The 14,649-nt window shown below is 40.4% G+C and overlaps 1 protein-coding gene across 1 annotated transcript in view; it reads right to left on the bottom strand.

Moving 5' to 3' along the window:
- Nucleotides 1–14,649, bottom strand: part of LOC144528110 (unconventional myosin-XVIIIa-like) — a 61,268-nt gene that overhangs the window by 24,247 nt on the left and 22,372 nt on the right. The window contains exons 10-20 of the mRNA XM_078266568.1: nucleotides 13,991–14,161; nucleotides 12,971–13,064; nucleotides 12,361–12,553; nucleotides 9,478–9,564; nucleotides 7,171–7,309; nucleotides 6,060–6,219; nucleotides 5,773–5,959; nucleotides 5,427–5,652; nucleotides 5,176–5,285; nucleotides 3,973–4,038; nucleotides 2,383–2,511 (exon numbers count right to left, since the gene is read on the bottom strand). Coding sequence (XP_078122694.1) covers nucleotides 2,383–2,511; nucleotides 3,973–4,038; nucleotides 5,176–5,285; nucleotides 5,427–5,652; nucleotides 5,773–5,959; nucleotides 6,060–6,219; nucleotides 7,171–7,309; nucleotides 9,478–9,564; nucleotides 12,361–12,553; nucleotides 12,971–13,064; nucleotides 13,991–14,161 — 1,562 coding nt within the window. The remainder of the gene's footprint in view (nucleotides 1–2,382; nucleotides 2,512–3,972; nucleotides 4,039–5,175; nucleotides 5,286–5,426; nucleotides 5,653–5,772; nucleotides 5,960–6,059; nucleotides 6,220–7,170; nucleotides 7,310–9,477; nucleotides 9,565–12,360; nucleotides 12,554–12,970; nucleotides 13,065–13,990; nucleotides 14,162–14,649) is intronic.

Below are 14,649 nucleotides of genomic sequence, written 5' to 3'. Positions count from 1 at the left end.
GTGATTAATTAAATCAGGAATAATATAAACAGAATGAGATTCAGTGGGAAAAAATAGCCTTTCAGGTAATCCTTGCAAGAAGAGATGGTATGCCACACATGTAACAACTGAAAAGTAATAACTCCAGCATATTCTGGTTGTTTGAGCAGTAGGTGAAAAACAAGGGAAAACAAAGGGAAGCAAACTTAACTTGGCACTGCTCCTCATTTTTGATTTCTCTACAGTGCACAATTAAATAATGTTAAAAGCTTAGATTTATATTTTTAGAGGGCTATGACTTGTCAAATCATTTCCTTATTGGAAAAACTGGAGATTGATAATGCATGATTGGACAATTACAATGCAGTGAATACTTGCACCAAGCTGCTCCCGACACTGAATCAGAATGGGCCGTGCACTGTATATTCAGAAGCATAAGACATAGCTCAGCCTGAAAGGCTTTTTTATCCTAATGTCTTGGTTCTGACCTATCATCCTCTGATATTATAATAAATTATTTTAACTACTCTGTGGGATTGTCTAAATGGCCTGATTTACAATTTCATAAGAATCAAGAAACTGTTTTTTTTAATCAAATTTGTGTTAATTATAAGTGCTCACTTGTTAAAGCGTTATATGTTTGTAAGCCATACAAATCAAGTTTTACAAGGGGTTACGTGCCAATCTGGCACGTAACTTGGCAGACTGTGTTACCTTTAGACAAAACCATGCTTCCCCTTGTTTCCAGTCTTTGTGCTACCCTAAGATTACTGGCTGCTGGAAGTAGCTTCATATTTACCATACAGACATCACAGTGGCATCAATCTTCATCTGACGTGGGCAAAATATTATGTATATTTCCAGAAATGTTGAAATATTCCTTTAATGTATTACAACTGGTCCTTGGAATTTGAAATCTTTAGATACAGTATGTGCGAGATATTTGTGTGTGTGTGTGTGTGTGTGTGTGTGTGTGTGTGTGTGTGTGTATTGTAGTGATTGAGAAAAGCTAGGTCTGACCATGACAATAATGTGCATATTCATGTGCACAGTTTAAATAAGCATCATCCTATAACCTTCACTTGATAGAATCTGCGGTCACATTCAATCACATTCATAATTGTATGTTACATCTTACCTTGCCAACCTCAGTTGAGTTTAAGAGCAATGACATTTCAAGATAAAATGAAAATAAAGTCTCTTCCTCAATTATAGTTGCATTTGCAGGACATAGGGGGCACATGGGGGCAGAGGGAAAACATTGCCTCTATGCTAATGACTTCTGTAATTGCACAGTTGCCTAGCATTTTTGAATAGTTTCATTGCTGTTAATTTACTTCAAGTTCTCACAAATTACGAAGCACTAGGCTCTTAGTCTGCTTCAATGTGTTAAGAATGACCTTTGAACTTAGTGAAGAAAATACATTGGCCTTGCTTGGTTCCCCCATTTTCAACCAACCTCCATTACTCAGACCCTTATGGTAAAAACACTAAAAACAGAAGAAAGCTGGAAGCCCAGTAATATAAAAAGGTCCTAGTAATTTACCTTATTGCAAGGATGACAATTTAATAGTTTTACTGGCATTATATATACGACATCTACTCACTAACAGCATGTCATACTGGATGGAGAGCAGCAATGTTGATACTGTTTCTGCTGGTTCATCACTAGCCAGCTGAAGCGGCACATTCACTTAAATAGTAATCACAAAGAGGGAGAAGGACTGCAGGGCCCCATACATCAAAAGAGGACATGTATGAGGTCCAGAGAGATGGACCCATCACGTGCTGGGAGAAAAATGGAAGATGGGTGAAGCACATGGGTCTGGGAGTCAGCAGTATGTTTGATAAGGCTGCATTTAAGGGGAGCAGTTTGATCAAATGCAACAGAAGTGGATGTATCACTATCAAATATCCTCCTAGGAGAGCTGATTGGATGGATGGATAACAGAACAGGAGGAAGGGGGTTAGGGCAATAGATTTAGAGAACACATTTATAATCAGTTGAAGATTTACAGCAGAGAGGGTTAGATTTACCCAAAGAGCTGAGCAAACAGGCGCTAAAATTAGCTCTGAACAAGGAACTCTTAACTCCTGGTGGACTGCTAGGCAACAAGGCTTCTAGGGCTCACATTCTTCAACTACTTCATAAACGCAGAAAAATGCAGAAAAATGAACCTTGATACTTACTTTGTTTGCTTTTGCAAGTATCACATTTATTTTTGCACTTGTAACTCGTGTCTTGCCATATATTTTCTCTCATTCAGATGATGATTTGGATTAAATATGTGATCAATAAATACTATATATCATTATTCAATTTAGATGACTATACCCTTGGTGTTTTGGGCTTGGACTAACTTTAAGACTAAGCTGTTCTTCTCATGTCGACGTCTTGCCTACCTTCCTCTTCTTGAAGGCTTGCCGTGCCAGGTAGCCTCTGCAGGCAGCTTGGAACAGGGTGAGATTACGCTTGGTCTGCTCATCCCTCTGTTCCTCTAGCTTCGCCAATGTGCCGGCTCTGAAGAACAACTAGAACAAAACACAAACACACACATACAATCAAATTAATGTATTAGCAAAGGATACTCTCATTAATGAGATATTATGTGATGCTTATTTTAGCCAAGAGGAAATTGGATTTAGAGGCCCTGCTTTAGAGCAAAATAGAAACAGAACTGAGTTCAAAAGTAAATAAGTGCACCGAAGCAGTAAATCAATAAGAGGCAGTGTAATCCCTGGACAAGTGAGTCTTATCTAAGTGAGAAAGCTGTGATGAAGTTATTATCTCAGACAATCAGCCTTGTCTGTTTCTAATCTAGGCTAAAGGTAAAACACAGGTAAACAGCCAATATAAAGCAGGTCACGTCACGGCCTGTCTAAACCTCAGAGGGATTAGGCAATGTGAATGCAATCCAGATATGATGGCAGCAAGCTATTAAAATGGATGGATGATGGACGGTCTCCACCCAAGGGCTCTCTACACAAGTCCCAATGCTTTATAAATGACCAAATCCATATGTGATTTGTTAACCAAGCAGAAGCTGGAAATGAACAAGCAGCTTTAGTAGGGAAATCTGCAAACCAGCAGGGAGAACGAGTGTGGCATTCAATGACATCAGAAAATATTACTTTTCAAATTGCTGAGTGGTTTGAGTAGAAGCTATTTGTCATCATCAGATGTACTGTAGTACTTTCTAAAATGTAGACAGCTATGCTGTTTTTAGACACGTGGCTATCTCTAATGGCTCATTTTATCCTGTCAAGAGCCATAATTCCACTGCTATAAGATAGTATGGGGCTGGTGTAATTGGCATGCAAGTGAGGCAGGTTGCTAGGATGCCACTGGAATGTGCTTTGTGAATGGCCAACTGTGCTTGTCTTCTTCTCAGCCCATTTCACACTTAAAGTGTTGCACCATGTGAAGCTGCCTCCAAACCATTCTTGTGTCTTGTGTTTTAAAACGGGGCCTGTACAGCACACATATCTGGGAGCACAAGTTCCACTGTTTTCTACGTTATTGTTTCCTTTGATTTCCTTCTTGGCTGATGGCCACTTTCCAGCTGATAGGATTAGACCTCAGTGTGCCAGGCAGTGTTTACTGTGATTACTTTACAACGATGATGGGGAAAAACAAAGAGGGCCATCAGTTGCGAGAATTTGCTCTAATGACCTGAAAAGAAAGAAAGAATTGCGATCACACAGTCGGGCAGGGTAGATAAATGCCTCTCGGGTAGCCACTGGCTAAAAGGGCAAGGCTTGGCAACTCTCCAAAAAACAGGATGACAAACAAACCTCAAAGAGGGACAGGTGTAATGAAAGACACACTCCCCCAGACAGCAAGTGTCTTTTTAAGTCAAAAATACAAGGACAAAAAGAGCTGTGCAGCTCTGTGCTTCGAGCTTTAAGAGGAGTAAAACCTTGATTCACAGAAAAGGTTTATTCAATAATTTAAAACTGTTCATTTGTTTGATATGTGGTGGCATTACTTACCCTACTGAGACCCATGTGGTAGCTGCTTTTTTCCAAATCCAAGGACTCCAGTAGCTCCTCCACAGCCTGTGTAAAGGCACACATGTACACACACATATACACACACTTAGTCTTTCAACTGCTGGATCCAGAAGGAACTTATACTGACACCGCAACACTTCAGTAGTCCGCAGTTCCCCTAAGTTAACATGCTGAACTAATGGTACAGTGCAGTTTCCCCCCTCTTCTCTCACATCCATTTCCGGCTGGATTTCATTTTGAAAGTAAGTCAGTAGGCTTGGGGAAATGTTGGCTCCTCAGACCTTCCCAACCACACACCAATTACAACTTTCCCCCCCTATAATCCACTTGCTCCTGGCATATTCCTCATGACCCCCTGGTGGTCTTTGAACACATAAAGCCGATGCAGAGGTACTATATCAGCTAGTCTGGAGCCTCTCCCTGTTGATCTAGCCAGTATACTGTAGGTGCATTGTTGTCTCAGCCTCCTCTTTCTTCTTGAGCCTCCAGCCTGAAAGACCACATCTAGATTACCCCAGGAGAGGTTTGCCACGAGCACTGAGAGGCTTTTGTTTGCCAGTGTTTCCACAGAAACTCAGCCACAAAACACAGACACAGGGGAAAAAGAGCTTTTCTCTCCCTTAACCCCATTCTTTTACTCTCTCACCCTCATTTCTCTCTAGAAACAAACTTTTGTATTTTTTTTTCTCTCTGCTGCACTTCAATCTGGGTTTCTCTAGCAGAGGACCAATGCACAGCAAGATCTCATTGATAGTCAACTTCGACGATTAAAACTCGCACCAAGCATCTTCTAAAGTTTTTTTTTACAATCATTATTCATACATTTAAAACAAAAGCACCAGTACTGTCAAAACAACTGGGAAAATATTGGCAGCTAGTTCCCAATGCTTACAGTAGATCACAAGTACATCTACTTGAATGGTATTTTGTAGCGCTGAACGCAATGAAGCACTTTGTAAGCCACATTACCGATCTCCCTCTTTAACAGGCATGATTCTGATAAGGTTAAGTTGATTATATCATGGCAATGGCTCTGATAAATGAGGGTTTATTTCTCTGTCAGTTGACTGCTGACAAATCAGGGGCAGATGTAATGAAGCTGCCTCTTCACAACATTAATCTTCACTGTGCTTGGCCACTGCTGGAGCTGTACATTTTCCTCTCTCTCATTGATGGACTTACTCTCTTCTCGTCCTTCACAATGTAATTCCTCCCATGCTTTTTGGTGAGGTGCGGTGCCAGCACATCAAAGCGCCTTCGAAACTCAGAGAACACCATGTGATCGGGGTAACCTGTAAAGGTCAGAATCGAATAACAACATTAGGTTCTGGAAATGTTTGTAGAGTGATATTTTGGGAGGGACCCTATGAAAACAAGGAGTGGTGTGTATTTGTATGCCTGTCCTTAGTATGTGAGTTAGGCAGCTACCTCACCTTGCCTGTAGATCCGTAGAGCATCCAGCAGCTTGGAGCCGCGCAGCTGAGCACGGAGCAAGGCAACATCTAGCTGCATTAAGCCGGGATCTCCAATCTCCCCTTGAGCATCACATTCCCCTCCTTTGAACAGGGATCCACTCAGAGCCTTGAGGGCATCTGCCTTGGGCAATAAGCAGTGAACAAAGTGAATCCTGGACCTCCGCACCATGTCGAGGAGAGCATCCTGGAAAATATAGACCAGGGTTAGGGACTCTGCTAGGCCAGAGCAATATCTTCCACAGACGTATCTAAATGTAATCAGTCAAAACAACCACATGCTATTAGTTTCATCCTTTCCTCTCACCACTTGAAGCTTTATTTGGATACACAAAGACTTCTTCTTGACAGCAGCCACCCCTGTGGTGAAAGTCTTCCTCATGCTAGTGGCCCGTCGCAAGGACAGCTGGGATACACCTTCAAGGCCCGCAATGGAACCGGAGAGAACAGTGGCTCCAGGCGCTCGGCCCGTGAACAACGAACTGATGATCTTCCTGCAAGAGATACATTACTTCAGCCTAACGTTTTGTTAAAAAACCCACTAAAGTAATACTTCATGTGAAAACACTCTGCTCCTGCATGTGTGAAGCTTACTTCTGGGAGTCCTGCAGCAGGCTTGTAGCATTGGTAGATGCAGGATTGTGCTTGGCATAGTTCAGCCACCCGCAGGCATTGTACTCCACCCAATCAGTCCCGTGGCTGTGGCCCAGCAGGAAATGACGATCCTTTTCACTCTTCAGGAGGAAAGTGTGACCTGTTGTAAATGCAGGAGGTAGTGTGAGGTTCCCTGGCTCATGCAGAGAGACAAATGACAAAAATGAGCAGTTTCCTTCAGAAGTTTAGGAAAATGTTTATACAGTCTGCATAAAGGGTTTTTCAAAGATTCACCTTGTCTTCATTACTCTGGTATGCACAGGCTGTCACAAACCTACATAAACTTTACTGATACAGTAATAATAAAAGTCAATCTGTTCCCAACCTAGTTGTTCATGCGGCAGACTATCAAAGAGATATGGGTGATAAAAAGACTAAAGCTCAAATCTGGCCCACATAAAGAGTATGAATAAGAAGCTTTCAGCTGGTATTTTGGAAGGCTGAAACAACACTTTTCTATTGAGTTATATTAGGATCGTTTCTATAAGCTGTAACCTTGGCAAGTAACAGCTGTCAAAGTTGCAACAATATACACAGTGTCAGATAGTGCTTTGTGTATTGTCTATTATAGCGATATGAAGATCCTAATCTCCATGATATAATACAGTTTACAATGACACAAAAGAGGAGTATTCACTGACTATAGTCTCAAAAATTGTTAAACAATACATGGGGAAATTCCTTTATCTAAAATTAAACCTGCAAATATTGTCAAAGAGAGTAAATAATTATGCTACTCTCACAAATGATCATAAATTACACGTTTCATGTCACAAAGATGAAAGCTCACACCTCACATTAGCTTTTTTTTTTTTTTTTTAAATATACATGAATTCTTCATATAAGAATTTTCAATCCAGTTCTTTAAAGGTCGTTAAGTGGAACGCTTGCCTTGCGTTGTATTAGCATAAAGTCTGATATTATGCGTGTGTGTGTGTGTGTGTGTGTGTGTGTGTGTGTGTGTGTGTGTGTGTGTGTGTGTGTGTGTGTGTGTGTGTGTGTGTGTGTGTGTGTGTGTGTGTGTGTGTGTGTGTGTTTGTCCTGTCCTTGCCTTTAGTCTCGCCCTCAGCCGGTCCGTAGTAGCTAAACAGACGTCCCAACAGGGTTTCCTCTGACCCCCCAGGCTGCAGCGCCTCCTCCTCCATCAGCCACAGCAGGCCCCGTGCCTCATCTGTTCGCACTGTCCGTACCTGTCAAATAAACACGTATATGTACACGCACATGCACACAGGTCATTAGCTCCTTAGTGCAATCCTACTGTGGACACAAGATGTTAGGGCTGTGCAATTAATCGAAATTGAATTGTGATTATGATTTTGGCTACCAATGATCACAAAAACAGTCAAAACAACGAACAAGAAAAACTATTATTTAGCTCATTATGTTTTGCAAGTAAACTCTTATTTTCTCTTGTGTTCTGAATGAAAAAATAAAGTTTCAATAGGAAAAGTATTAAGGCACAGTTGTATGTGTTTTTTTAGTGTTGATTTATTTAACTTTTTCCACTGTTTTTTAAGTTCAATAATTGCAACATCTTTTCAGAAGTCAACGAGTAATCATGTTAAATTATCGTGATTTCAATATTGACCAAAATAATCGTGATTATATTTTTTTCCATAATCGAGCAGCCCTACAAGATGTTATGTTTTACGTTTAGTCCTTCAGGAACAATAGTACATGCGTAAAGAAGGATGTCTCACCAAAATGTACTGAAGGCTGCCACCATAACTGTTAGCTCACATTCCATTTGAACTATTTGACTCAAAAAAATATTATTTTTTACCCACAGTCCCCCACACATGACTAACAAACTACCTTGCCACAAGGACATTTAGCTTGGTTTAGTGTTTAATGGGAACACATTAATGAATCAGCAGATATTTCATCTTTTGTTTATGAACCTCCTGGGTATATAAAAACTACAAAATATTTCTACTTTTGAAAGATTCTGAAAATAAATTGTCCTTCAAATGCTGAGTGCTGGCCTCTATAGTGAGTGTCAGTGTTTCATAAAATAGTATGCTCCACTAAATGTCAGTAAATATAGCGTGCTGCACTCTATGTTTTCCCAGCATGAGCCGGTTGTGACAGGCCTGATGGTACTACTAGCATCAGAAATGAAAGTTCTCAAAGGCATTTGTGGTTTCTGCCCCCTCCAGCAGTCGCTGTGATAATGGCATCATTAAATTAGCTTTTGTTTATAATCTAAATGGAAAGAAAAAAGAGCTCATGAATACGGAGAGTGGTGGGGGGAAAAGGGATTAAAAAGTAATACAATTAGTGTTACAATTATTGTGACACAGAGAAGAAAATGAAACTCACTCCAGCATTGATGATCTTGGAATAAGTGCATGGGATGGGAAAGGTTTTGTATGATACTAAACAAGTAAATGTGACTTTATAGAACAGTACAGCTTTACTTTCAAATACTTCAAAAAAATTAAAAAGCACACTTTGATTTTATTTTTTTTACTTTCACTGGAGAACTTAGTTTACATGATGCACTTTTTGTGCAAAGACATTTAAAGACACTATTGTTTTGTCGATGCCACTGAGATAGCCAGCTTGGTTGGCATGGCTGATGCCTGAATCCATCATGGGAGCTTGGGAACCAAACTCACGAAACCAAAAACAGTTTTTAGCAGCTATCGGGAAGTTGCACTGGAGACATCCTTATCAGCAGTGCACACAACGCTGACTTCAAATACAACACAGAGCATCAGTTTGGAGGAGACATATGACAACTATGAGGCTTGCAATGAATTGAGCATTAAGGCTGTTAAACAGATAACAGACATCTGAGCTACAACAGGAGAAATAAACGTGAGTGAAAGTGAAAAACTTTGAAGAATCAGTGTTATTTTCCCCCCTTTCGTTTTCAGTGTGATGCACTACAGTTCAATGCTTCTGATGACATTCCCATTAGAGTGTGCACCCTTTGAAAAGTAAAACACTCAAATCAAACACATTGGAAATATACCAACGTGATCTATGACTCTCTAAACTCTGCCATTTCTGTTTCCATGGTGCAGATCACAGGCTGCAGAGGCCAAACATCGATTTTCTTTCTTGAAGTCAATTCTATAACCTTTTTCTTGCTCCTGCCCTCTCTTTTGAGCCTCTGCCAAATACCTTTCAATATTTAAAAACTTGCACATAGAAAACTTCTGATGCTAAAAGATAATAGTTATAGTTGAATAAAGAAAAGGGTGCCCAGAGATTAAATGCGAAAATAGATCATGAAAGGGATGCAAGTCTTTTAGATATTCTGAGAAGCATTCTGAGGCAATCCCAGATTTACGCATTCAAATTTGAGGCAGAAATGAAAACAATAGAAACATGAAAACATTGAACTTACCAGCGCTTGGCTTGAGGCTTGGTCTACCACTGCTACAGACAGAGACGTGCTGGGCTCTGTGTCATCGAAAGCAAGCTCTATGTTCTCCTGAAGGAAGACAGGCAGATTGACATGAATTGTGATAATACTAAATAAAAGAAACGTGAGATGTAAATAGTTGTGTTTTTTACAAAGTTAAAATAAAAGACAATGAAAAAATAAATTTGCTTAGTTAGTAGCCATGTTTATGTCACTTTGGAGCCAAATATGTGTAATCAAGAGGGGCCTGATAGTCATTAAAGGTGCTGTAGGTAGGATTGTGAAGATCCAGGACTTAGCCAAAAAATTTGAACATCAATAACTTCTCAGTCCCTCCCCCCTTTCAGGTAAGGCCCAAAACGTTCTACTAAGCCCCTCCCCCCACAAGGGAGAATGAATGTGTGTGTATGAGCAGTCATTGACACGCAGTTAGACCCCCCCCCCGGCCATGATTGATGCATCTGAACAGGGAGCTGTGGATTTTTGCAAATCACACTACAGGCTGTAGGTGATGCCAGAGGAGCTGGATTCTTTTTTAATGACCTGCTTCATGTAGTTCTACTGGGACATAGGGTCAGTTTCAGCAAATATGACAGAAAGATAGTTTTATAAGTCTTACCTACTGCAGATTTAAGTGGTAATATAGTAACAGTAATAACAGGTAATCCACCAGTAGTCCCTGGTAGAGCTTGAACAATTAATAATTTAATCAATAAGTCGATCAACAGAAAATTAATCAATTATTTTGATAATTGATTACTGTTTCAGTCAATTTTCCAGCAAAATACCAAACATTTGCTGACATCTATACTATATCATAGTAAACTATATCATAGTAAAAATATTTGGGCTTTGGAGCATTGGTCTGACAAAAGACATTTGAACGCCTCACCTGTGACCTGGCCATTTTTCACTATTTTCTGACATTTTATAGACAAAACAATTAAACAAAATAATAATGTCAGATTAATTGGTAATAAACCAGAATAACTGCCTTGCAGTTGTATGCCTCTGCCAACCAGTCAATTTGCAGTTTACATCCATGTCTGTCCAGACTCATAATATAAGTAGTGAAGACTTTGAAAGGACTTAATGAACAATATTAAGCTTATTATTTGGCAAAACATGGATGCTTCACACAAATCTTCAAACTAACAGCACAGAAGATCTATACAATCACCACAGTTTCAAGATTAGTGTCACCAATTCAGTATTGGACCAAAAGTCTCCCCTTCTGTTCCTGAGTTATGGCATTGAATAATGGCTAAAAAAGCATTTTTGCAGAAAAGGGAAGGGTCACAGGGAAGTTGACCTTTGACCTTTTGGGTATAAAATGCCATCACTTCATAATTTTATCCTATTAGACATTTGTGTGCATGGCTGTCGCCCGTGGGGAGGAATAAGAATAATGGTTAGCCCCAGGTACTGGAAGTTCTCCAGATGAGACAGTAGAGACCAGCACTGGTCCCACAACTACTGTATGTACACAGGTGCCAGTCATCCAAGTAATTTAAAATCCTGATTCCCCTTCATCATGAAGGGGTGGCAGTGCCAATGCACCTAGTGAATGTGCAGGCAGCCATGATAACCTTCAAGATTTTTATGGTTATTGAAATGAAAACAACAATGGCATATTAGATGTAAGAAAACTAAAAGCCACAACAAATCTATTACCATACAGAGAATGATTGACATTTACTTGTTTTTCTTATAGGTAAATGGAAACTCCAAAAGATTTCATTACTGTTGCAGATAATAACAGTTCTGGGATAAAAGTGGAAATAAATACAGTAAATTACCTTCACCAGAGCAAAACAGGCATAACGAAGCTCACAGTGACAAAGGCTGGACTAGGAATGTGGGGAAATGTTGGCAGTGCTAAAAGTGTGGCCGTGACAGATGCCAGTGTTCCAGTTGACAGTGTATGTGTAGTAGCCTAAATAACTTTTTGTTCTCTGCTGTGGAGAGTCAATGTGCAAAGAATATACAAAAACTATCCACATAGTTGCAGCGCTCAACCGCATTTAATTTGAAAATATAAAGCATGTGCCTGTTGTGTGTTTCGCAGTTTAACCTGCCTGTCAGTGCCATTGTTGATACAGTGTGCTGTTTTAAATGAGTTTGACCCAGTTTTCAATGACAGTTTCACAGCTTTTTATATTTCCAAGATGCACTGACAAGAGAGAATTACACTACACAGATTTATGCAAGTACTTAATTTCGCTCCAATTCCCTCTCTCCCAGGCAGAGGATATGGGTGGGAATGTGGGTGGGAAATCCCAGGATCCTTGTTCACAGTATTTAAAGTAATATGATCAGAATTTCTGCTTTACTTTAGAGTGCTATCAGCCAAGTTTTGAATAAGACGGATATTTCTGAGATTAGAGTTGGGACAGCAGTAATGGATAGATATATTTATGTTAGTGTAACTCATACTTATCCTTAAATATCTTAATTTCTTAGGGATGACTGTACCCAGTTATCATGGTCCAGCACTGCTAGACAGAACTCAGAGGAGGACAGGAAAAGAATAGTTTCTTCATCAGGGAGCAACACCACTGCTGTGCAGCTGAGCATGTTTCCCAAAGGCAGTTGTGAGTGACTTTACTTTGATCTCAAGGAGCTGAAGAATGGCATCGCTAATGAGAAGGTCTAACACATGAACTACTTTGGCTTGTCACAGCTTGTGACAGGTGGGAGGCATAGTGTATCGTATGTGTACAGATACACTACTGGAGTTGATATATCTGAGAGAAAGCAGCAGGCAGGGAGAGAGAGAGAGAGAAAAGGAAATAGGAGGAAGAAAGAAACAAGGAGAATGAGGCGTTGTGTATGCGCGGTGCATAATACTTCACATGTCCTTACCTCTTTGTATCTCTCCAACTCCTGAACGAAGGTCCGCTGATAGAAGAGGGAATGCAAACGTTCTTGAGTGTAGTTGTGGCATAGGTCCTCAAAGGTTGCGCTGCACTCGCGCTTAGACAGCCTAGGGTTTTGAAAGCCTGGTGTGTCCACAATGAGCAGAGAGCACAGGGAGTGCTGGCTGGATTTCAAGGCCCTGAAGCACACAGGGCAAACACACACACACTGAGACCACATTTTATTGATAGCATTCACTGCAAATAACCCCTAGCTTTAACCTTAGTTTTCTCCAACACATCCCTAACTTTGACCCTCATTTAACATATTCCTAATTCTATTCTAAAACCTTAACCCAAGCCCTAAAATAAAATAGCATACTATACTTCTGAACTACCCTTTACAGTAAAGCCATTAAAAACAACTACAGTAATGTAAAATTGTATTCAAGATGCCAAGATTTAGAAACGTATCAAACATGCCATACAAAATGAAAGGTATTTTTCAAACGATGCACAAGGCATCTGCAAGTTTCCATTATATAGCGGTGCAGCCAAAAACATGCCATCTTCAATTTGATATAGCTTCAGAAAAGAAGTGGACCAAAAATACTAACCGGTTTATTAAAGAAATTAGGATAGTGAAGAGTTCTGAGTAAAGCCCAGATGCCATGGCCTCTAAACACTCCATTGCCGTAGCCTTGGATCCTGCTATGAGAGGCAGCCACACACAAAACAAATCAGAAATAGCCAGTTCACAACAAAATGCACAACAAAGAACATGAGAACCTGTTGAATTAGAAGAAAGGATGTCTATGTTTTCAGCTGTAAAAGCTAGACCAAAACTATGGTCACATTTGTTTCTAAAACGATGCACAATAGCATAATATTTGTGCATAGTATGCTCAAAGGCAGGCATTAAGTGTTCAAATTGGGTCTGAAATAGTCTCTGTAAAGTGAAGTCATTTAGGAATCAGATCAAATAGTGCATACTCATGTCTGTGCCCAGCGGCAATGGCCACCAGTTAAACCTTACCAATTCATTTCACTATGACACAAAATAGTGAGTTTATGGAGCCTGAGGGCAAAATTGTCATTTATGTATACACATCAATGACTGTATGGTCATGTGTAAGGGGAGATACAGAAAAGGTGAAACAGAGGTAAATTCTGTCCATCCCTTCTGTGACAGACGTTTAACTGTACCCTCATGCCCTTCAAAGTGTTTTGCAGTCTTGATGGAAGTCAGAGGACCTACTGTACACATGTGAAAAATCAATGTGAGGCAATTATGATTTCAAGGACAATGAATGAAGAGCAAATCCAAAATTACTTGTCCTGACACAGTGTGTGTACTTATCTGTCAATAGCCATTTTAAAGCTGTGGTATTCATTACTAAGATAAGCTTTACTTTCTCCAGAGCATGCAATTTCCCTCCAGTGATGAGCAGAGGTGTGTGTGTGTGTGTGTGTGTGTGTGTGTGTGTGTGTGTGTGTGTGTGTGTGTGTGTGTGTGTGTGTGTGTGTGTGTGTGTGTGTGGAAACAGAGTGAGAGTGACAAAGAAAAAAAAGAGAGGAGGGGGGCTGTGAGGAATGAAGACGAAAGAGTCTGTTGGTAAATGTGGTCGGTGGAGTACCTGCATCTGCTGTGCCATTTTCGTCCGAAGCCTGGCGAATAGAGCTGGCTCTGGGCAGAGGGCCCTTGGCCTGGTGCTTGAAGATGGAGGAGGAGAGCTCCTCCAGGGAGCAGCCCAGCAGGTAGGCTGCCTTCTGAGCCCACTCATGACGTGCAAATTGTTTCCTGCCAGCTGAGACACGTGCATGAAAACCTCCATTAGCCCTTTTGCCAACCACCTTAGGCACATGGCTAGCCTGGTACCCTTGTGACAAGCCTGTCTCTGACAGGCTAGGATTATGTCTCTGGTCAAACTGACACTGACACAGCTGGTGAGAACATGCACTAAAAGCATGCTCAAAATCTGAGTGGCTTGAATACATTTAATTTAACTACAGTTGAGAAATCCACTTGCTTCAACAACTACTCTTTCATGTTCAAGTCTATGAAGTGATAATTGCACTTTTTATTATCTTGAGAATTAGAGCAAAACTTATCATTAGGGGACATAATTCATTTATTTACATAAAGAGCTCTGTTGGGAAACACAAGTTTCTCTTTAATCTCGTAGCTGAGTGATGGAAACATGCAGATATGAGTGCATACTTCAGTTTTAATCCACCATGAAGAGCTATCTTCTAAGACTTGAGCGAGAAACTGGGGGATTTCACACAGAGGGCA

The sequence above is a fragment of the Sander vitreus genome, chromosome 13, assembly GCF_031162955.1.
Source record: "Sander vitreus isolate 19-12246 chromosome 13, sanVit1, whole genome shotgun sequence".
Classification (NCBI taxonomy): Eukaryota; Metazoa; Chordata; class Actinopteri; order Perciformes; family Percidae; genus Sander; species Sander vitreus.
Note: the sequence above shows the minus strand (reverse complement) of the source record. Positions and strands in the feature narration are given on the sequence as shown.